At 44.1% G+C, this 24,313-nt stretch overlaps 2 protein-coding genes across 2 annotated transcripts in view; one reads left to right on the forward strand and one right to left on the reverse strand.

Annotated features, from left to right (window-relative positions):
• Positions 1-24,313, forward strand: part of prr13 (proline rich 13) — a 147,369-nt gene that overhangs the window by 51,779 nt on the left and 71,277 nt on the right. The gene's annotated exons all lie outside the window — the stretch shown is intronic.
• igsf8 (immunoglobulin superfamily, member 8) lies at positions 1,474-14,722 on the reverse strand. Its single transcript, XM_070958767.1, has 8 exons — positions 14,538-14,722; positions 14,163-14,326; positions 10,644-11,024; positions 9,062-9,523; positions 7,129-7,307; positions 6,243-6,495; positions 5,271-5,723; positions 1,474-4,172 (listed from the first exon to the last, which is right to left on the reverse strand). The coding sequence occupies exons 2-8, from the start codon at positions 14,215-14,217 to the stop codon at positions 4,045-4,047; spliced, it is 1,911 nt and encodes a 636-aa protein (XP_070814868.1). The 5' UTR covers positions 14,218-14,326; positions 14,538-14,722; the 3' UTR covers positions 1,474-4,044.

A 24,313-nucleotide genomic window follows, 5' to 3' on the forward strand; every position in this document is an offset into this window, starting at 1 on the left:
AGAGGCAGCCTCAGTGGTAGAATTGCATATATTTGCGCCCTCTGACAAAGTTGATCAAATTCTATGCTTGAAAATAAAACGTGTTTCTTGTGTTTAATTTGTTTTTACATTTGGTTTGACGTCCTTTAGCCTTCCTCTGATCTACACATGAAAGGAGCTGCCACATATTTCTCTGATGGATGCAGTTGTCCACGTCAGCCATTAATGAGCCAACTTCTCCACATTGCTGAAACAAATATAAATCTCCTCACGTCCCCTCACGAAAGCCGAATTTGGCCTCTGAAAGCTGAAAAGTCAACAATGACATAAATCACCGTATAAAGTTGTTTTTGCAAACTGTTGCCTTTTTACGCATTCAGCAGAAACAGAGCAGCGCTGTAATTCATTTGGAGTTGTTTTTCTGACCATCTGTCAAATGCAATTCCAATATTCTGTTTTATCTCCGGTTTCCACCAACTTCTGAGAGAAAAATTCAGCCTATTAGCTGCTAAATGCTCCTTTGTGTTCACCAGCTAGTCGTCAACCGGTCTGTCTGCTGCTTGGGTCTACGCAGGCAGCACACGGTGGATTCTCGGCTGAAATAAGGTTGATGAGAGGTGAGCAAACCAAAACAACGAGCGGCAAGGTGCTAAAACGCTCTGTAGAGCTGAATTATCTGTGTGTTTGTCTCTAAGAGTAACTGCTTTAACTTTACAGACAGTCATTTGCTCCATTGTTAATATAAACATATAGATTACAGCAGCTTTAATTTCGCTTTGCCTGTTGTTTTGATGCACTGCTGTTGATTTCAGCTACAGTATGAAATGGAGCTGAACCATCCAGTAACATGACAGAGATATTTTGAGCCATTTGTTAAGTGAGGCTGCAACTGTGGTGTACGCTGACATCATAAATGGACCAATTACACAGTGAATGAATAAAATAAAAGCTCTCATATGAGATGCTGTGCTGAGCATGTACTTCCTGTTTAAATGTAGGATTTATGCTCAAGCATCAGGCTTCCTCACAGCTCACACAGAAGTGTGCAGCTTAAACCGTTTTTTTTTGTCTTTGATGTTTATTGTTTTTGTCTTATCAAGAATTTCTCAACCGAGCATGAGCTGTATAAAATGTATTATTTGGCTCGCACGAGTACTTCTTCTTCTGCAGCAAACTAAGACAAATGCTCTGCCTGTTTACCTCGAAAGCTGCAATACTAAGTGTTGAGCGTTAACTTGAGCTGAAATAGAAATCTCTGCTTGGCTGCTCCGAACACAGAAACTGCAGCAACCACAAGAAATATTTTCGTTTTTTTCATGCTATATAGATGGAAAATGTGCTCAAGCAGCAGACAGATTGGATTATTTCCCTCCACGCATAATGTCCTGCAATACCTCAGCTGTCTCCAGCGGCCTCTGATATGAACATTTCCAGGTTCTCTGCCGAAAACAGATTTATGTCACAGCAGTAGAAAATACAGGAATAAAACGAAAGTGACATTATAAATCCAGAGTGGTTTATTGGTTTATCAACTGGCAGGTTTGCCAAAGCACCATAAGAAACAAACTGAGCAATAACCCGCCTTTATATATTTCAATGGCAGCCAGATGCTTTCAGGAACAGTGGTATTAAAGCATGAGTAAACAATCCAAAGAAAACAGAACAGCTTCATGTGAGGGTTTAATACGTCGTCAAACAAAAGCACAACTCAGACAGCAGCTTTCACACTCTGCATGCTATCTCCTAAACTTTTTTTTTGTTTTTTACAGCTGGCTGCAATTCTCATGGAAGAGAGTTTGAACTGAATCGAATGGGAGCCACACTGACTGTAACACGCTGAGAGGAGGGGGGAGGGCAGCAGGACACACTGCAGCCATAAACAGGGATTAGAGATGAACACGCAGATACTCACTTCCATCAGAAATGCCAGCCAGCTCTATGCTGCTGCTGCTGCTGCCGCTGTGTGCACGTATGTGTCCAAGTGTGTAATCATGTGGTGGGTGGGTGTGTGGGGGAACAAATCAGCTTTGAGTAGTTGATCTGGAACAAAGTGGCTCAGGAAGCAAGCAGAGCTGTGATTTTATTCCCTAATGTTCGTGAACAACATTTATAATCTGGGTTTAGAGAGCGCAGGTTAGGAAGGACGGGCAGATTTAGAGGGACTCTCACATCGAAAACCAACCAGGAGGCAGAGACGTTAAAGACAGACCGAGACTCTGTGCACACGTTCGTAGAAAAAGCAGAAAAATGACCTGAAATAATCTCACCAGAGAGCCACGAGCTGGGTAACAACAACTTTTCCTCCTCCTTTCCCCAAGCATCCAACTTTAAATGCTCGAGCTGGCGTGACCGAACTTTTCGTTAAGTGTTATTTTCAACAGGAAGAGGAGGATGGATTTCACTCATAATAAGTGCGCAGACACAGTAAATCTGTCCAACAGATTTCTGCGGGCTAGCAGCGGGGGTACAGTCATAATAAGTCCTGGCAGCAGAAATGTGTGGCCTGAACCACATGATCAGCATGACGACGACGATGGTGAGACTTGGCTAAACTCGGGTCATATGACTGCGCTGCCGGGGGAATTTTCACCTTGGGGACAAGAATCCTAAACGGTGTGACACAACCACAGTTTTTCTGTAACTCGGGCTAACAAACGGGGGATTCTTTTTCACAGCACTGTTTTTCTATCTCAGTCACTTGACGGGAGCAAAAGGAAGCATTAATCGCACACGGAAAGAAAGAAAAACACTCACAAGTACTCACTCGAGCACAGCAACGAAGAGACCGTTCAGCTGGAAGAAAATCAAGTAAAAGAGTGATACCAAAGGGCTTTGGTCCCAGTCCCGTTTTTGTCCAAGTGCTTCAAAAGAGCAGAACAGACTGCTGCAGAATGTTTAACACAGGTGCTTTGCCAAAAAAAGTGGCTCTACAGCATATTCTTACTTACATTAAGAAAAATAAAACAGCTAAACTCCATACAGTATTTACAGATTTTAGCTCAGTGCATCATGGACAGCTCCTCCATTTCTCTTTGTCAAATCTATACAAGTCCGTATAGAAACAACGTGAAGCATCGCAGGCAAAGGAATGCTTGTGTGTACAATTGGTACTCAACCGGTCTTGGCATGAGAAAGTCCCCAGCCAGCGCCTTCCTTATTAAGTAACAGGCAGACTTTGTTTACATGCAGAGCAGTGGCGGGCTGCAGGCGGTGGAAGGGCCCTGCTCGCGTTAGGTTTCTGGAGGCTGAGCTGCTCCCATCAGCATTCATGTGACCGTCAGTGGCAGTGGTAGAGGCTTAACCATGCAAACACTTTTGGACCTTGTTGATGTTTGTAATAAATGAAAAAACATGCAGTTTGAGGGAAGAACAACTGGAAGAGCATCAACAATTTATGAAAACGCAGAATATTCTTTGTTTTGGTGCCGTGGTAGCTCTCCCGATGGAGTGCGTATGGCGCATCGAGGCTGAGTCCTTACAGCTGCAGCGTTAAATCATCTGACAGGCCGAGAACCGCTGGGCACCTTCATGCTGTAACAATCAAACCATGACTTTTGAGAGGGCAGTTTGCTGGGCCTTTCAATAGAAACAAGACTTTTTCAGTATCTGACACATCTGAGAGGCTAAAACAAACCTGCCGTACTTTCCTTATTTTGACCTGGAAACTTTGCTGTGTATTTTGACCCTTTTGAGGTTGAAATCGAACGATCATCTGGGACAAAGGGATGATAATTGCTAATAAAATCTTTCCCCTCATGAGGAGCGGAGAGAAGCTATTGGGCGTTGGCTTTGAAAATCTAGGATATTACGCCTACTGGTGCGTGATCGCTAAAATATGTTGTTTTTAGAGAAGGTTTGGATATAAAAATACAAGAGAATATAAAACAGATTTTTTTGGCATTGAGTGTTCAACAGATCAGGTCAAAACACAGAGAATCGTCTAACGGGGCGACAGTCATTTTGTCCTGAACTTATTTCTTGGCCGTTATTAATCATCCGTTATGCTCTACGCATCGACCTCTTTGTGCCCTTTCACGAACATTCCAGACGGGCGGCGGCAGACGCCTACTTTTGAGCGCGCTGTCTCGCCAGCCGCCTCATGAAGCAACAGGTCACTGTGGCGATGATGACGATGCCCACGAACAATGCGGAGGAGACTCCGATAACCAAGGGGATGAGAAGAAGGTCAGCGGCTGCGGAAAGACAAATGAAGAGAGAAGAATGCCGTGATGTAAACCGAGCCACTTTCAGATGGGAAACATCAAATATACTCAGTACATTAAGAAGGAAAATGGTGGGAAAAATTGATTTGCTTGGATCAAACCAATACAGACACAGACGTTTATATGGTACTAATAACATCCAAGCAGCACACATATTGATGAAAAGCGAGTTAATGGACTGTGCAGCTGGATAAACTAAAAGCACAGCTTGCTCTGGTGATCCACTCATCTCCTGTTGGAAACTGAGTCCATTTAGTCTCAATGTGGAGCAGAAAGAAGGTCAACGACCAAAGCTGCTACCGGTGCAAACCCACCATTAGTGCAAAAATGAGCAAATATTTGACACAAATATATTCTGGACTCGAACTGGAGGGACTCACAATGCGCGACAATGCAAATCTACCCACGATGCACTGAAGATCATTTTACCCAAATCACCTCCAGATGTGGCAAATACACATGTGGCAAGTTTCAAGTTTAACCTCCTCTCGCAGACTCCACATCAGCTCCGTTCAAGTCATGTTTTAGCCGCACATTTTTCCAAACTCAACAAATTGAATGCATTTGGGGTTCTAGCTGTTGGCAGGACGAAACAAAACATTTTAAAAGTCTGAGCTCTGGGAAATCAAATTGGGCATTCTTCTCTTCTTTTCTATTACATTTTATGGATGAAACGTTCAGTCGAGGAAATAATCAGCAGATCAATCGATCATGAAACGAATCGGTCTTTGCAGCCGTGCTTGCAAGCCAACTCAAGGACCGTGCCTAGTTTTCTTAATGTCCCACAGCATTAAATTACTGCGACATGGGACAGAAAGTGAGTTCACATCTACATATTTAAGACATAAATACAGAGAAGGACGCCCTGCAATCTGCTCAGGAAGGATGCAGACAATGATCAATCAAGTTAAATTGTGCAGACACAGATGTCACCTTTGTGATCCCCCTGTTCGATGCCCAGACCACCATGAAAAATCTGGATGGGGAAGTTGAAGGGGCAGCACTTAGCACTAATTGCCCCAGCGTCCAGATCCACCATAATTTCAGTGACAATAAAAACCAGCTTACCTCTGGCGTACAGGTAAACCGTCACTGCGTTCGACTCCGCTTTGGCCCCTGTGTTGTACCAGCCTCCATGCGGGTCCTGCCCCCACGCCTCGGCATGACACGCATACATGCCCTGATCGTCCATTGTTGCGGCGTGGACCCTCAGTCTGTAGCTGAAAGCGGACACGCGGTCGACGCTAACCTCGCTGCCGTTGGCGTAGATCTTTGCAACACCGTCGTACATGAGGGCAGCCACCAGTCTGGGTTTTTCCCCAACAGCGGGGTCTGGGAGAGTAACATCGGATGCTGGACTCTGGCCCTTCTTGACGACAGGAAGCGGCCACTGCAGCCACTGCACCTGCGCCTGGGCGGGACCTGTGGTTGTCACGGTGGCGTTGCAGATCAGGGTGACGGTGCTGCCTCTCTTTAACAGGGGGCCTCGAGGGAGCTGAGCCACAGCTGAAACCAGCACGTCTGTGGAGGCAAGTGGTGCATTCAAAGACTAGTTTGTGGAGGGTAAACTGAGCAACTGCATGATTTTCATCTGTGGTCGATCATTATCTTAATAAGGTGATCCGAGTTAAAGAAAATTCCGCTAATGTGCATTTCGGAAAATAGACAGAGAATCAAACCACAGACTGCAGTTTCTGCAGTCTCGCCCTGAGCACTAGAGCATTACACTAACTTCCCTTCAGTAAAACCTTTGCTCAGAGAGAACATTACGTTTTCTGAATTTACTAGAAACTTTCAGACAGATTCGTAAAGCTGGAACTGAGATTTGGACAGCAGGCATCAGAGGTCTGATGAACTCAGCCAAACGGCCCACAGCCCAGACCGCTCGGCCCAAAGGCACTCCATGAATTCATAATGTATTGAAATCATTTCTTAAATCAAACATACATAGGTTTCAGCTAACTGCTTTCACCATTTATCTATTTACGTTAGTTTTAGCCATTTTTTTTAGCAGAACTGAAGGCGAGCAGCGCCGCTCACCTTTGGTCTTCAGGTTGACAGTGACTCCCTCAGACTTCTGGGTGAGCGTCGCAGGAGTAGAGGGGCCAGGGTTTCTTCTTCCAGCGTACACACTCACCACACACCGATACACCCCCGAGTCTAAGGGGCGGGCTGAGAACAGCTTCAGAGAGTACCTCCCCTCAGCCACTTTCTCCATGGAGCCCCCGCTAGCTCGGCTGAGGTCGTCCCCCCAGCTGACGATGCCGTCCGGGCTCATCCGGGCCACCTCCACCTGAACATGAAATACAATGTGTTAGATTGTAAACTGAAATGTGATTTATTTTAGGCACTTTACTAGAATCTGTGAATACTTTATATTATTGCTGTTTCCTAAAGTGTGCAAACACTAATGTCATGAACCACAATGTCCATTTTTGCACAGGCTGCTGTTTGAAAGCCAACTCTCAAGAGTCATTTATCAGAGCTTTCCCTCCAGCACTTGAATGCACCACACCTGAAAATATTTCAAATCCATCTGTATATTCAGCCGAATAACCATGAAACAATAATGTAACTTTGACAGAAAATAAATTAGACCTAATGGTGACTATGATGGATTACCCATCCACCTCACTCTGTAATATTGTTATTAAATGAATCTTTCAGTCTATGAAAGCAAGTTTAAATTCCCTGCACGCTGATTCTCATGATGCACTGGTTCAAAAAAAAAAGGATACAAATAAAATTTTGATGTGAAATGTTTCCCTCTTTCACTTCATATAAGCAACGAATTCACTTACACTTCATTTCAACTGTGCAGGTAAAAAACAAGACAGCAACACCTCGAAGTTTGCTACTATATACACAATCGCACACGCACACAAACCATGTCAGTCCATGAGCTCAGCAGACTGAGAATCCGTACCTCGACTCCTCCGGTCCCAGCTACGTCGCTGCTTACAGACCCCCTCCTCATCCACTGAACCAGCAGGCCCGAGCTCACTTCAGACGGCAGCCCCAACACCTCACAGGTCAGGATGAGAGGCGAACCGACCTGCAGGGTCACCTCCCCTTTGGGCGAGGATGTTACGCTCAGAGACGCCGCTGGGGAATGGAAGAGGTAGAGGGAGACAGCTCGGTAAAAGTGAAAGCAAATCCGTCTTTGTGCAGAGCCTCAAACAGGCAAGTAGACTGTGACAGTGAAAATCTCTGATGTGATATATGTGAGTATCATATCTGTGGGAAAGCTGGGGGGGGGGGGGGGGGCATATCCAGTACATGACATATTTAACGTGCAGGATAAAATGGATTAGTGCTTTTGACAATTACATTTGTACTGTAATTTTCCATTATTGCTCTATGAAAGAGACTTTCTGTGCTGCATTCAGACATACAAATTAAGCATAACAGCAGAAGCAGAACATTGCACAAATGAGTATGTGCGACTATGTTGAACCAGCTGAAAAGGTTGCATATAGTTCCTACTAATCCCCTGGTATAATTAGAAGATATAAAGGCTGGTCCATTGTGTGAGCCAAGCCTCATTTCACCACAACACTTCCCTAAACACAGATCTGCTCTCATTACTTATATAGACAAAAGGAGGGATGTCAGACCATTGTACTCTGCAGTCAACAAGGGCCAGAAAATACAGAACGAAATAGTGCTTGTCAGCGAGCGTCGGAAAAAAAACAATGCACCCATTGATGAGATCCAAAGCTTCGATCTCAGCTTCAGTCTGACTGCTGGAGAGAAGAACTACCTACTAAGAAGCTGTTAGCACCTCTCATCAGGAGCTCTGTCAATAAAAACATTTATTTAAAAAACACATAGCTCTAATATTTCAGTCCAGCTGTGCAACGCTGTGAGTTAACTCATGTTAATCAGATTATATGGATGAAGCTGGTAACTTGGCAAACATTTGAAGTATTTTCCTATAAACAAGCATAAAGAACACATGAACATATCCCGAGTTCACGTTTCCATCGAAGACAATGGACACATCAGTCTGACAGAGAGACAGTCGTCCTCTCTGCAGGCTCCGAGAGGCCGAGTTGGAAGAAAAGATTACTTAATCCTTTAGATCTACACAAGCTCTTTAGAATTTAAATTGAGCCAAGCTGCAAGGCAGCGGGCAGTTATCCAGCTGCTCGGCCGGCCAGCCATCGACCCATCAAATCCAGCTGGATAATCAACAAGAGAGCTGAGCATCACGCTCGTCAGTCAGGAGGTCTGACAGCCGACATCCCCAACAGATCGTCAGCAGAGCGGTAATTAAGTCGACCGTTACTTGGCAACTGTTTGGATAATAGAGAAATCGTTCAATTCATTTTTCAAACAAAAATGCAGTACAGTAGACTAAGACATTTCAGACGTCCGTCCGTCCATCTACACAGCAAGTTAGGAAAAAGCTAGGGCATCCAGGCAGCCAATCAGAAGCCCCAACACTTTCTCTATTCAACAACCAGCCAACAATGAAGGTAACACGTTGACTGCAGATGTATCCAGTGCTTAAATCACGTCCATCATCAGTCAACTGCTCAGTTCACCAGCCTGTAAGCGAGACATTCAGTTAAGCTCTAAGTAACACAAACATCCAGTCTGAAACCTGGAAAGAGTCCAATGAACTCAACAGCGCAACAAGTCCAGGCCGACTGACGCCACTGAGAAAGAGCAAAGAGTCTCGAACTGACAAGTAGAAACCAAACTCAGTCATTTTGCTTTTACTGTCTCTGAGTTATATTTTATGATATCTTGTGCAATGTGCTTGTTGCTGAGTGACCTTGGCACTCGCCACACCCTGTCAGTTTTGGGAAATGTCAGCACAAACACCAGCACAGTCTCTTGGTCACACCAACCTAGCTGCTGAACGGTCAAGTTGCCAATGTCCATCGTCCTCTGTGCGATCTTCTGCCACGATCGATCGCGGTCCAGAATCCACTGCGAGGCCTCGCAGAAATACGAGCCGGTGTCGTCCGGCTGCAGCGCCCTCATCTTCATCACGTACACGCCCAGCCCGGCCTCCCAGTTCCTCTTCTCCAGCGTGATCTCTCCGTCGTCGTACCGCTTCTTGTACAAGCGTCCGGGGGCGACCCCCAGCAGCTTGTCGATGGAGATAATCTCTCTAACGTTGCTGACCTCCCCGCCCGCTCCGCTCCCCAAACCCTCTCCAATGCTGCGCTTCCCGAACATGATGGACAGATGGGTGAGCTGCTCTGATTGGATGCCGGCTGAGCACGCCAGCGTTAATTCAGACCCCTCTGGCACGGGCTGGCTGGTGAGCGAGCGGGAGTAGCTGATCTGGAGTGTGTCGGGGATCACTGCAGGTGTAGACACAGACAGACAATTATATTACATCAAGAAGCTGCGGGAGCCAGATGGGAGGAAAAAATATGCCAAATTTAATTCCTATAACCTGCGTACTGTGTCTATGTTTAGGACACTGAATCATGAAATGGGGCTGCTGAGAGTGACTGCAAGCTGTTTACCACCCTTAGCTTTGGGCAATAGCTTTGCCAAAGAAAGGCTATTACGAAGATAACACTCTTCAGATGGAAAACTAACACCCAGCACCCTATAAACATAAACTCAGTCGCACACAAAGACGCTGATGATGAATAGAAACAGAGCTGGTAACCATATGTATGGCGGAAAACAGAGAGGGAGAAGCAGAGCACACGCTGCAGACGGTCAGAGTAAATAACAGCTTGGAATGGAGTTGAACACAGTATGATTTATCAATGAAGATCTCGTCCATCTGGATGAAGCAGTGGAGAGCTGCTGATAAGATCGTCCCGCGCGGTAATCCCCGTGAACTTGACTACGTCACTTTGTTTGTTTCCACGATACCTCACAACTAAACTATGACTGTCATCTCGCCGGGACCGGGGCCAGGTATCGTCTGAAACTACGTGACAGCAGCTGGTGATACAACACGAGGCTTTCTGTACCAACCCTCTGCCATACTTTAACAAATATTTACATGTTCCTGTTGACAAAAGAAGCCAAAGCTCTCGGACTCCGAAGGTCGTCTTAGCACAATTTTGATTAAAGCCAATCAGTCATGCCCTAACCATGAATTCAATGTCAGCCGCTGACATTTTTAAAAATCTGGCGACGACTGGCTCATTTTCATCCTTACCAAAAAAGGACTGCAGCTCTGTACCCAGCACTGGCTGCTGTTTATAAAAAAAAAAAAACAGGAAGAGGCTGGAGGCATGCTGATCCTGCTGTCTTTTTAGATAAGTTTATTGGCTTGTACTTCTGTATTGAAATGTTTTATGCATCCATTTTACTTATTTACACAATTGCCGTACTTCTGTTTTCATGTCTTTGTACGCTACTGACTGTTTACATCTGATCAATGGTAAATCATTGATCCCTGACCCCCTCTCTGGTTAAAGGATGAGTCTGTTAATACTCTCTGTTTTTCTATCTCACCTCTGACAGACACTGAGGCGCTGTAGTTCCCCTGGTAGGTGCTGTCCGTGCTGGGTGTGTAGCACTCGTACTTCCCCTGGTCTTCGGCGCGGAGCCTCTGGATCACCAGCCGGACCTTGTCCCCTGAGTCCCTCTCCACCCTCACCTCCCCGTTCCTGACCCGGGCCTGGAACGGGGCGTAGGGGAAGCCCTTGTCTCTGGTGGACACCACTGCCATGTGCCTCCCGCCAGCATCGTCCCTGTACAGGAACCACTCAAAGTCCTGCGTCCGTGGGCCTTCGTAGCCCGACACAGCACAGGGCAGGGAGAGGGGGAACCCTGCAACGCGGTACAGGGGTCCAGGGGGAAGTAATACATCGCGACACACAGCATACTGGAGCACTGTGCAAGAAAAGTGGAGACACAGAAAGAAAGTGATGAGCGGTCAGGAAAGATGGGAAGCAGTAACAGTGTTTCTGTGGGTCACGGTCTCGCCTCGCAGCATGTTTGGTGCATGGACCCACCGATCAATATCCTGAGCTGATGACTGGCTAACAGGGAATCAATACGTTAAACAGCTCAGGAGAAAAAAACCACGAGGGCTGGGCCAGCTTCCCCTGAATACAATGGCACACTTAACAAATGAAATACAACCATCTCAGTGGGCTCATGAGCTCATTCTCCGATTCTGAATTTCAGTTTTCAGTGTGTTGAAAGAGGTACAGCAGGTGGTTTGCTGGTGGACTTCGTAGTTCTCTATGAAACTGGTCTGTGGATTACTGTGTGCAGCTGTGTTACATATTAAGGAAAAGATGTTGCTGTAATGTTTCAGTGCTCAAAGCAGCAAAACCCAACGGTCGCTGAGTGCACTGTATTGGAATGAGCTAAACATGAAAACTTTCCTCAAGCCAAAAGAAAAAGAAAATGTACTCCGTCCCCGGTACTGTTTAACAGAAGCCGGGTACCGCTGCAGATTTTCAGTGCTCTGGTTATGAGTGAAAATATTCAGTGTGAACGCCTCAGGGCTGAAGGCCGCCCGCCTCCAGGTTCAAGCATCATTGTGTTTCACTTATTGTCCGGCTGCATACCCGACTTCCCCCAAAACCTCTCTGAAACAGCCGGAGGCTCAGACCGAGCCGGTTATCTAAATACCAAAGAAGTCTTTCAGCCACAGGCACAGAAATTTCTCATGTCTCTGCTGTTTTCTCGGGATGAGGGCGCTTAAATATTCCCATGGTGAGGCAGAGTCAGTCAAACGTTCACGGACATTTAAAAGAGGAACACGACAGGTGATTTTACCATTTTCTAAACCAACATCAGGCCTGCATCCACAGGGATGCACACACACACGCACGCACACGCACACACAGTAAATAACATCCTCTTATCAATAGAGGGATGCAAGAATGGAATATTCTTTTATTTGCAAGTTTAATTTCTTTTTTTTTTTTGCAGCAACACTATTTTTTCTGGTCATTTTAACCAACTGATAAACAAGCCAAATGCTAATATGAAGGTGAGACGTGGAATAGCAACAATGAACATTTCAATAAAAGCCCAACACAGAAAACTTACTTTAAAAGTGGCCCTGCTCCAAAACTATGGAGGCTGCGTCCAATACAAACTAAAGATGCATCGATCTTTTTCTCTCCTGATATCGATTCAGGAAGCTTTCATTTTCCCCAAATTCACAACCACAAAGCCGACACGCCTTCAGTATTTTGACAAGGAAGCTGCATTAACTGCTTAATCTGGGCCGAATCAGCATCCCTTGAAATCAAGGTTAAAAACACTTTAAAAACAATATCTCACTGACTTCACTGGACTGACATTAAGCTGTTCAAGCGGATGGACGTGCAGAGGTCAGACAGCCCGACTCCACAGTAACTGCTTCCATATTGTGGGAAGAAACCATTAAAGAAATGACTTTGTTAGAAAGGGTACACGCCTCTGATGCTGTTTCCTAGCAAGCTGTTTAAATTCACAAGTGGTGCCAAAAGCTGGGAAATAAACTCATTGTGTCAAAATGCAAATGAGACACAATGAACCCGACGTAATGATCAGCAAACATATGTCCGCCCACTGACGCTGAACAAAGGACCAGCACACCCTTTTACCGTCAACTACAGCTGATAACTACCTGAACAACTAGAAATACAAGCTGGGCACGTTTTGGCGCTCCCCACCTCTGTGTGTGTGTGTGTGTGTGTGTGTGTGTGTGTGTGTGTGTGTGTCAGACCTAGAAACAACTGGCGTTTTCTCACAGGCCCCATAACACCACGCCCATAGATAATGACATGGGAGACTAGCGGGAGGCTTAAGCGGATCAAGTCCTAATTAACATTGGGCTCGGACTGATAGGGCTGGGGGACACCGCAGCCTGTGACCACGCTCGATACTGTCTGGATTAGATCCTGTGCAACCGGGAGGGAGCCCCGATTTCCTTATCAGAAAGAGCCCACGAAGAGACGCTCGCTGGGCCGCAGACTGGACGCTGTGCGGTCGTTAGATAGGATTCATAGGATTATTTATATTGTGAGTGTGTGAAACGGTCAAACTGTGCTTTTAATCCATCAAAAATGTGATTTCAGACAGAAGAAGTCCCATCGTCAAGAATATTAAAACACAGCTTTGCGTTTTTAGCTTAATCGCCCTCATCTGGTTTTGTTTGTCCCATTTTCTTTTTAAATAAAGTCGTATTTAAACTCTTAAGCTGCTTCCTTCTATGTATTTGGTTAACTCGCCGCATTTTCCTCCTGCAAAGAAGATCTTCAAAAGCAGTAAGTCTTCCTCAGGATTCGATACTTGATTGCTGTTTCAGTCGTGGCTGACAGGAATTTGCTTTAGTAACCTTTAGCAAGTGGTGAAAACATAAAACAGTCACACAATAAAATGAAAGGCAGTAAAAAGGTTTGAGTAGACTAAAGGGCAAACTTTCTATAGGGTTGGTATCAGTACAATAAAACAGCTGGGAATACTTTTCCTTTGGACTTCCTGCATGACACCAGGAAGCCACTATATTTGCCTAAAACACCTGTTTCTCTGCCACCCATCGAACAGCGTGTGTGTGAGTTTCCTCTGACGGTGGACTGTCCCATCTGTGCTGTAATCCAACATCTATTTGAACAGTAGGTCAGAAAATGAGTCTCGCGCCACAGGAATGTGAGAAATGATGCTCCATAGGATGACCCACAGGTTTAAAGAAGCAGCGTTCACAGGCAAGTTCACGTGAAGCCAAATCAGTCAGAAAACACCAACAATTAGAGATTCGTGCAGTAAAAAGTACCCGGTTTGCTCTGAGATGTGGAGTAGAAGTTTAACTACATTGCACCGATGCTCAGATCCTTTAAGGATGCAATAAACGTCAAAATGCTCAATTACAAGTAAAAGTCCTGCTGAGATGGCAGGTCGCGCCATCAAAGTAAGGCTGCAAATACAAACGGAGTAGTCTGACTGGCACGAAGAAACAATCACGCAAATGCATGTCCGCGTGACAGATGGCCAGGCAGAGCAAACAGGTACCAGGCAGGCTGCACTCACCCCCGTACACAAACACGAATAATGCCGTTTTCATCGGAGCCATCATGGTCCTCATCTTCCCCCCCGGTGCCTTGATGGATTACAGTGAGTCAGATTTCTCTCTCCGCGTTCCTCTGCTCGATTATCGCCGATCATAGCTCATCCCGCCGTGGAGACCGAGGGCTCTGCGAACGACACCACACACACACACACACAGAGAGAGAGAGAGACACACACACCACCGGATTATCGGCGAGGTTGGAAAAGCGATGAAGAACGTGCAACAATGAAGCCAAACAGTGATTACACGCAGAGGAGAGTTAGCGCCATCTGCAAACTGCGCGGCGGATGAATATGAGCGCGAGTGTGAATGTGCAGGGCTGCGGGTTTAATCACCTCTGTCACGCACCGCCGCATCTCCGTCAACACACCGACAGCGCCATCATCATATCCCGGTTTGCTTTTGGATTAGACCGCCTCGACAGACGCGCCGTCCGGTTCAGCCACGGAACGGTTAGCATCACAGGGGGTCCGGGTGTGTGTGTGTGTGTGTGTGTGTGTGTGTAAGGGGGGGTGGGCACAAACAAGGGAGGAGCGTGCATGCATAAAAGACTCTGAGAGAAGCAGTATAACTGGTGCCATTGGTCAAGAGAGCGACGGTGACAATTTGAACCAATGATAATAGAGGACTGGAAAGCGGTTGAAACGCTACCGTCACACCGCCAGAGGGCGCCACAGCAAAACACATCCAGTCCATAGTCCGTGTAAGTGGCCTTGTCAGGTGGGTTAATGATTGGTGTATTACTGCCAGTGGTGGAGGAAATACACAGATCATTTAATATTTATAAGTATTTATGGTATAAGTATTTATCATCCATTAAAGCAGTTTTTAACATCATCACTCACTGTAGTTGTCAGCATGAGTCCCTGCACACCGTAAAATGTGTTGTAGATACTGTTAGCTGTCTCATCATTCTTTGTGTTTATTGTGTATTTTACAGTTTTGCACTGCTTCACTGATTGTTCAGTCTTTTGTTGTTTTTGTCTTTTTTTTCTTCCACACAGGTACAAAAATGAAAAAGGCTTGAAGCTGCAGCAATGGCTCTGCCAATATAATGAAAACTGAACCTTTTAGTCAGGATCCATTTGGCAATTTTCTATGCATGAAGAGAATGACAAAACAAATAAATGGAAAATTCATTTTAAAACTGCCTCACCGCTGCCAAAACTGAAATTAAAAAGGAAACTGTGTCGACAACAAACTCTCAGTGTACTCCCACGTGTGTCCATCCCAGAATTATACTGAAGTTGGTGACTTTCACATTGGCACACAATAACCTGCCTAAAAATACTTACTTGGCTTCATGATTTTAGCTCATTGCAAATAAAAATCAAATATAAATGGAAGTTAGTATTTTCATTTGACGAATGACAGTATTTGTTTGTTTGGAGAGACGTTCTACCATGAAAACCAGTTGGCAGGATGTACATAACATTCATTCAAAGGACCCTGTTCTACTGACTGGATTCATAATCAAGGTTGTTTGCTTACTGTAGTACAAGCCTATTCCAAAAAAGTCAGGAAATGTGATAACTTGCTGTTCTGTTTTTATTAACGTTTCACACAGTGTCCAGACTTTTTGGGAATCAGGGTTGTTCGGGGGAATTTAGGGCACAGAGATGTGATTAAAAGCAAAGTCCCAGTAATCTTGTTGCAGGTTGGGCTTGTTTATTTCTGGCTTAATAATAGCCATCCCACAGAAACACCACTGATCAAACATACAGTCAGTCATCCCTTTCACCGGGGCCTCGCTTTAATTACTCATCCATTTCTATTCTGTCTGAGCTGGCAGGCCCGAGTGTCAGCAGCTCTCTCCTTGGGCTTCTTATTGAAATCAATAATGAAATTAGAAATTACAGAAGGCTGCAGGGAAAGAGGGAGCCATTCAAACCACCTACTCAGAATCTCATTACAGCTACAGTTAAAGGTCGCTGTCCTTGATACAGATCACTCACTATGTTGTCCTTCTGTTTACCATAGCCCCATCTCCCAATCCATATCTATACTGGAGATATGTGATGCAGTAGACGTGACACCAGTATAGGGTGATATTTTGAGAATCCCCATGGAAAAGAAATTTCCAGCCCCTCCAGTAAGTGCTCGGCCTTTACTGTGTGTGTGCACAGTCGCACGTGTACACAGTATGTGTTTGCACGTGTGTGTGCATCCTTGCTTGCATATTATTAGCCCTTTTTTCTCTGAAGATGTTCTGCTTCAGGATGCTGGTTTTGTTCATGCCACCTCACTGCTGTCACACTGTCATGACTTACTGGGACACTTGAATAGAACAGAGCCATCGTTAAAGTTATTGGTAACACATGTGCTTTTGCTACTATGACAAGTCAAAACGCTGAAAGCAAGGCACATTGCTCACAGGCCTGTGTGCTCTCATGCAAGTGCGCATTTGTGCATTTGTGCGTGCATGCGTGCATGCAAGCCTGCTCGTATTCGTGTGCCATGCATGGATCATAGAACTGAGTGTGAAACTCAACCACAAGATGGCGACAACCAATTGCTGTACTGAGAGCTCCAGCCCTCTACGTCAGGGACATTGACTGTACGTGTGCCACACCATGAACTTCAAAATAAAAAAATAAGGATATAAAAAATGACAGATGTGTTGTCTGTGAGTGTTATGAATGAAAATAGCAATGTATCAAGACACTGATGCATCAAAACTCGAAGTTTTTGTGAAAGTCTCATACGTGGTTCCACTATTCTTAGTTCTTAAATCCCTGAATCATCCGTACAGTATGTGAGGTTTCTGGAACAACAATGTTCACGAGCTGACAGTGATGTAAAACAGCGATAAAACCCAGCTAACATTTCTGTGGCCTGCAAAGGCAGCGCTGCTACATTCCCGCCTTCTCCCTGTCTTTTTTCGTATTTCCCCCAAAGGAAAGGCAATAAATGAGTCTAATCGGTCATTTAAAGTCCTCCTCCAGTATAAATATGCTTTTCTTCTTGTTCCTGAATGTTTGAGCTTCGCTGTGCACAATGGCGTCTGTGCAGACAGGCTGGTTTCACACTCTTGATGAAAGTTTACATTTTCTCAGCGCTAATTGGAAATCAGATTTTAAGAGGCGGGCCTGCCAGCGTGATTTGCAAATAGTTTGGAAGCCAAATATTCGGCACATACAAGCGTGATGTGGAGGTCTTGGGTGCACATATACACTGAGAATGGACTAAGTCTGAGACATCTTGCATCCAGCAGTTCAATTTGTGAAATAAAAAATGTTTGCATATTCATATACTTAGGAATTTTTAATGAGGGCCAAAAAGCAGATGTCATTTTAAGGATTTTAATGTCGCGATTCTGCTTCTTTTTTCTGGCAAAACCATTTCAGGCACACATCAGACAATTTTAATGTCTGCCTTAATGCATGTGTGGAGGGAATCTTTAACTATTTTTCCATACTTTAAGTGGACTCAGGAGGAATATTAAAGCTTTACAGCTGAGTGTGGCAGGATATGGTCCTATACGTGGTTATAAGTGTAATGTACTGTATGTGGGATGTTCACTGGTGGGCAGAGTCACTCAGATGCGGCTCACTCGAAGAAGGATTTATGCCATCAGAGCACACCTCGTTAATGGTACCAGTTGTCCTCCGTCCTGTCTACTTTCCTTCCCTTTCCTCCTCACTCTTCTCCTCTCCTCGCTTTAGGCTACATGGAAACATGGATGACTTCACAGTGTGGCTCGGCACAGAGAGGGGAAGTCATTAGGGTATTCTGGGTTAACAAGGCGGCGAGCAGGATATGCAGACTTCAGCAGGAGCCTACACCAGCACTGAGGGATGGCACTCATGCAGAGTAAACTTCCTCAGCAAGTATGGCTTCCAATATATCACAGTTTTTAACCGAGTTGGACAGTTCGAGCATGATGTAGTCTGATCCACTTCCAGGGAAATAAACCTCCAAAAGCTGCATTGATCTGCACTCGGTTTGTTGTGCTCATGTCTGTGTATTACTTATGACAGGCGATCTTAAAATCCCAAACTCTTTGCTATTAAAGTTTGTGTTCTCTAGTAATTTAATTCCAACATTAACTTCTTCTAATGCATATCAAATGGCAGCTCTATACCCCCAGTCAGTGGTAGAAAGTAGAGTACATTGAAAGTACTATACTTAAGAACAATTTTGAGGTATACTGTATGTACTTTACTGGAGTATTTTCATTCTGACTTTATACTCCACCATATTTCATTATACTTGGACTTTTACTCCACCGCATTTATTTGACAGTTTTACTACTAATGACTTTACAGATGATGATTTAAAAACCTATTATAAGCACATAAAGTATGATCTATTGTTATACTGTTCATTAAGCTACAGTACACTATATATTAAATAGTTCAATAGCTACAACATTAAAATGCTGCTTACACTTTAATAATCAGAACAATCAAATAATAAATCTTTCTCATTACAGTCGTTTCATCCTTTGTTAATATAAACATTTATTATGGCAGCTTTGAGAAAAGAACACAACTTCATATTTTTCATATTTTTTTGTTTGTTTGTTTTATTACTGCTTTTATTTAAAGATGCATTATTATATATTTTTTGGCCACTTGGGGGCAGCAGAAAACACAATATCTGACATTATACGACTGTATAAAGTTATTATGGCAAATGTTTAGCAATAATTGGCTATTTGCACATCTAGCAGTTGGTCCAATATTCACTTTCCATTAGCGATGTTTTGGTTTCCACCAGCGCCTGAGAGGAAATATCTGTCTCTAGCTTTGCTAGTTCTTTGACTTTCCTCATTAGCTAGTTGCTAACTGTGTCAGTCATTTGGTGCTGAGCAGGTAGTGTAAATTCAGTTTATCATAGCTTATTCTCTGTGAGTTTGTCAGTACAAATGACTCCTTTCACATCAGGCTTAGCCATTTGATCCATTGTTTATAGAAAATATTGATCCCTGTGGCTTTAAGTAAAGAATCTGAATACTTCTTCCACCAGTGCATCAAGGACAAACTTCTGCACCACGATGAATGACCTTCATTCCATTTTCCTTCCAGTTTCCACACTCGTTCTTCTTCTCACCTTCTTCTTTGTGCACTCCCTCCCACTCTGTCTCTTTTAAGGCCACTACAGACTAAACTGTGACCTACTGGAGACTGTCTCTAATTAGTTTGTACTACAGTCACTATAGTCAGGCAAACACCCCTGTCATCGGTGGGGCTTCACTAACACTGTTAAGAGGATCCTGTCACTGTGTGTGGCATGGGTTCATTCTGTAGGTATAGACATATTGGCACCTTTTGTTCATTCATCCTTTCCATCTTGAATCATTTTCAATGGCACAGACAGACGGTTTCTGTTTGTTTCTTTGCTCACTTATTCATCATTTCCCAGGACAGCCGTGGTCTAAAAGCTCTGTTGGTTTATTTCACTCTCATATAGATGCAGTACATACGAACACATCCTGCTACTGACTATAAATCATCAAGCCAAGCACATGCACACATGTACTATATATGGGCTCCATTTGTTCTCTCCAGTTCTGTCAGCAGTTTTATGACCATACAGTCTCAGTCTCACCGCTACAGGGGGGGACACACTCAGGCAGTCGCAGTGATGGAAGGACCACTGCTAGACAAAACAAAGAGAAGGAGCAGGGACATGTACACGTACAGCTAATTTACTGCTGACAGGTTATTAATAACTTTCCCTCAGAGGGCCTTTGGTTTTGTAGGTTTCCTCTCTTTATTACAGAACGTAACAACAATGTTTAGCTAAGCATTTGACCGCATCGTTTGACTTCTTTTGGTCACTGTCTTGGCCTGGAAATGTGTAAGGTTGATCGGTCAGTTTTTCTTGGAACAGATGAATTTTTGCTTTTTCAAACATCTCTTCAAAGAGATGTTTTAAAAAAGCACATACTGTTTATATATTTAACATACAATATATGTAAAACACCATGAGGGTAAAACCAGATGTAATGTCAAACTATGTTTTTGCAGTTTTACACGGGATGAACATATAAAGCAAAAATAGAACAGAGGCTAATAGAACGCTTTAATGTTAATGTAAAATCTCAGTAAATTCCTCAGTTCCTCAAACGTAACACAAGAAATCATGCATTTACCAGACTGGGTGTTTTTCTGTCACTGGAAGTGAATTCTGTGGATGCTACAAAAAATGCAATGAAGCACATGCATGTGTAAATTGCATGATTCCAATAAATACTTTCTTGTAAGAACATACTACGTGTGTGTGTGTAGGAAGAGAACCCAGCTGGCTTCTGGCAGCCATGTAGTATAAAATGTTAGAAGTGGTCTCCCATGGTGTAATTGGCACGGACTGGAGGGATAGTTTTAGCTGGCAGCCACGCCACAGACAGGCAGGCCAGCAGATAGACAAATAGAGTCTAATGGGTAATTTGGTGGACATGGAGAGGAGAGGAGAGGAGAGGAGAGGAGAGGAGAGGAGAGGAGAGGAGAGGAGAGGAGAGGAGAGGAGAGGAGAGAGGGCACGAGGAGGCCAAGAGAGGAGAGGGAAGGTCTGCAAGGGGGAATTGGAAACACATGCAGTGGTCTGACTGCTGGTCTTCCCCCCTCTGCCTCATCCAGACAACCACACACAACAAAGACGGGAGATGGGCCAGAAATGGTGTGAGGCTGAGTGTGAAGGTGATGATACATGGGCAGTGTTTTGTAGCGGACTGGCAGTATTATGTGGAAGAAAGATGGCAACTAGCAAACGCTAAACAAATGCAGATGACATTGTGGACCATAAGTACCGTATGAAATAAAGAATAACTGGGTTATTTTGGGGGGTGGGGGGTGGCATTCTGTATCGTGTGTGCTTTTTCAAGCATGGTACATGTTGTTCAATGACAGAACAAAACCAAACAAAACCAAATAAGCCATGTATGGAGGAGAATACTAGCTGCTGCACAGAGCAGCGAGGTCGCACTGCGTTCCGCATTCACAGTACAGATGACAGCTAATGCTTTTGGATTCATCGGCTGTAACTAATTAATCTGGCGACTTTGCCAAAAGACAAAATGAAGCTCTTGGCTGTTGTTTGTCAAATGTGCTGATGTCGGTACCATGTTTGTGTCCTCTGTGTGCCAAAGATGGTTCCCTAAAGAAAGGCACACCAGACTAGACTGTGTGTCTTTGTTGCCCAAAACTGAGCGACAGAGTGGTGAGTCAAAGGTATTTCTCTACAACAATAATGCAACCGCAGCTAAGCGTGAAAATTACACATCGCATTTTGATTCAGTTAGATCACAACTCATCATTTCAGGCACACAATATGGTAAACATGCCTCGGACAGTGATGGTAGAAACTAGTTTGGTAGAAGCCAAATGTTACTGGCAGACAACTGGGGGTCAAAGAACAGTCTCTCTGTTAGACTTCTTTCAACGTCATATCAATATTTTAAGCTCACTGTCGATCAGAACTGACATCTGTAAGATTAACATAATCAGTCTATTATGTTGATGTTATGTTCATGTTGTCATCTGATACTGCTTTTTAATGTCAAGATTGACTTTAAGAATACTTTAATATTTAAAATTGCTCATTTCTAAATCATTCACACGATTCACTTGTTATTCAAACTTTTATAATTTCTGCTTTGTAAAACAACAAATTGTAAAAAGGTTGCGCAGGTTATTTATTGCTTTATAAGAGGCTATGATGTGTTTACAGTGTGTCTCTGCTTCTTAACTACTGGATTTGAATGTGAAAGTGATTTAAATGATTGATTATTCTACATTTGTGGTGTGCATATTTTAATTAAAGAAGCTCCGCTGTTACAGCCTGTTGCTAGTTTAACTTGGAGTAAAAGTAAATTAATATGAAATATTGAATATTTTGTTAAAATTTAAATTTAAAGATACATTTTTAACAAAGTAACAGAGTGATAAAAGTAATATAAACCCTCTTATTTTATGAGACCTAAGCTTTAGCTCATGTCAACTGCATGTTAACATAATTTTAGGAACCTCACATCTGTATGTATTGTTTTTTTAAGCAATTATCTTTCAGTTTTGCTCCATGTAACGACCAGCTGTGGTAGCCCTTCCAATACTGGACGAATTACGTGTCAAAGTCATGCGTGCAAATCAGCAAATAGACAAAAAACATGTTACTATTATGAGTGAAAATTCATTAATGTATTAAAACTTACTAACTAGAAATAGAAACAATAGAAACACATGTGGCTCATTATTATCTACTAAAATATAATCCTGATGTTGAACTTTGTTCTGATGGACAGCTAAAGGACATGCATAATTGCTTAGAATTAGTTAGAATTGTAAATAATATCTAATCACAATATAGTTTACACCATCTTTTCACCGCTTTCCTGTAAGTTTACAAGCACTTTTGAATTTTAATGACCAAAAACTCATTTACCATCTGGAACCGAATCAAAGGTGGCTCCTTTGTACCACTGGATTACTGTATTAATGTGAATCACTGTGGCATTTCTCTTGCTTTGCTACAGTAAAACAGAACTGAAGGCAGAAATGATAAATTATTCATGTGTGCTTAAGCAAAATGTGTGTGTATTTACCAGCACGTGTGCATAAATGCAGCAGCTTGTAAGTTGCCCACCTGTGTGTGTGTGTGTGTGTGTGTGTGTGTGTGTGTGTGTGTGTGTGTGTGTGTGTGTGTGTGTGTGTGTGTGTGTGTAGCTTTGGCTTATGCGTGTGCACACAGTTCGGTGAGTGCACTTGCACAAGTGTGCGGCTGGAGTGCGTGCAGTGATTAAAGTCAGGGTCCACATCGAGAGAGTGACAGAGTGTATGTATCATCAGTGCGGTGATGGTGGCGGTGGTTAGAGGAGGAGGAGGAGGAGGAGGAGGAGGAGGAGGGGGTCGGACACAGAGAGACAGACGCCAGCCTTGGTTTGGAGCTGAGCCTGAAGAGGGACTGTGGCTGATGGAGAGCGGAGGGACTGGGGAGTGAGGGAGAGGGAGAAGACGAAAGGAGGCGAAAATTTTCAGGACTGAAATGCTGAAATATAAATGAATGATGGAGGAGAGGAGGAAGCTGTATTAGCAATGAATGAGCCAAAAGAGCGGAAAGAGGCAGCAGCAAAGGAGAGAGATATGAGACGGCTGAAGTGTGGAGAGGCCGGAGGGAGGAGGAAGGGAGGAGGAGAAAAGGGAAAAAGCAGGGGGGTTGTGTTGTATGAGCTTGCCGCTGGAGGGATGCCGGGGCTTTGGGGGGGTGAGGAAGAAGAGGAGGAGGAGGAGGAAAGGGGGAGAGGGGGCTCATTAACCAGTGCGAGATTGGAGCCTCAGTGGCTTGCTCGCATTCAACCACACTCGGCCTTTGATGAGGGCTGGATCCTCAAGCTCAATCAGTCCCACATGAGTCCAACTGAGAGGGAGAGGGAGACAGAGAGGCCAGAAAGGCTGCGAGAGGGAGACAGAGGGGGTGGCAGGGATGGAGAGACTGAAGGAGGGATAGAAGACAGGAAAGGAGAAAAGAGACAGGAAACGGGATATGGTATAGAGCAGGAGGAGCGGAGGAGGAGGAGGAGGAGGAGGAAGCCAACGTCAGGATATGGCTAAATGGGTGCTCACACAGAGCCACAGAGAACTGGTTTGGGGACTTTTCCTTTTGAAAAACAAACTACTGTCCAGAGTGAAATTGTTTTCATAATACAAAAATATTTGAGTGCATACATGAGTCATTGTGAGGGAGGATTCACGAAAAGAAAACACAGAGAAGTTTGTGACTGTGCATATATTGTATTTGCATCACCCAGACCAGCCTTACTGTGGACTGGATGTTTGCACATCTCTGTTTTTTCCTGTGTGTCGGTTATTCGTGCGTGAGTCTGTGAGCGCAGTGCAGTTCAAGTTTAACTCTTTTATGTGTTTGAATCTGTGTTTCGGAAAACTTTTCAGTGCATGTGTGCTGGTGCATAACTGTGCAGCATGTACGCACGCACACAAATACATGCGCGTAAACAGCTGTAAAGACCGCTCAATGCACTGAAAGCACATTTCACACTCTGACAACCTAAATGTGGCATTTTGAGAAAAATACAAACAATTAAAACACAAGCAAACTGAGAAACACATACTGTACAATGCAGAAATACAGAAAACTACATGAGCACGCTAGG

The sequence above is a fragment of the Chaetodon trifascialis genome, chromosome 3 (assembly GCF_039877785.1).
Source record: "Chaetodon trifascialis isolate fChaTrf1 chromosome 3, fChaTrf1.hap1, whole genome shotgun sequence".
In the NCBI taxonomy this organism is placed as follows: Eukaryota; Metazoa; Chordata; class Actinopteri; order Chaetodontiformes; family Chaetodontidae; genus Chaetodon; species Chaetodon trifascialis.

What these genes read in the sequence shown, in the direction of transcription:
- igsf8 (XM_070958767.1), bottom strand. Translation starts at nt 14,217, where the DNA reads ATGAGGACCATGATGGCTCCGATGAAAACGGCATTATTCGTGTTTGTG. An exon ending in CTTGACCGTTCAGCAGCTAG is followed by an intron (nt 7,308 to 9,061) that starts GTTGGTGTGACC and finishes TCCATTCCCCAG; the next exon opens with CGGCGTCTCTGAGCGTAACA. An exon ending in TGTCAACCTGAAGACCAAAG is followed by an intron (nt 5,724 to 6,242) that starts GTGAGCGGCGCT and finishes TTGCCTCCACAG; the next exon opens with ACGTGCTGGTTTCAGCTGTG.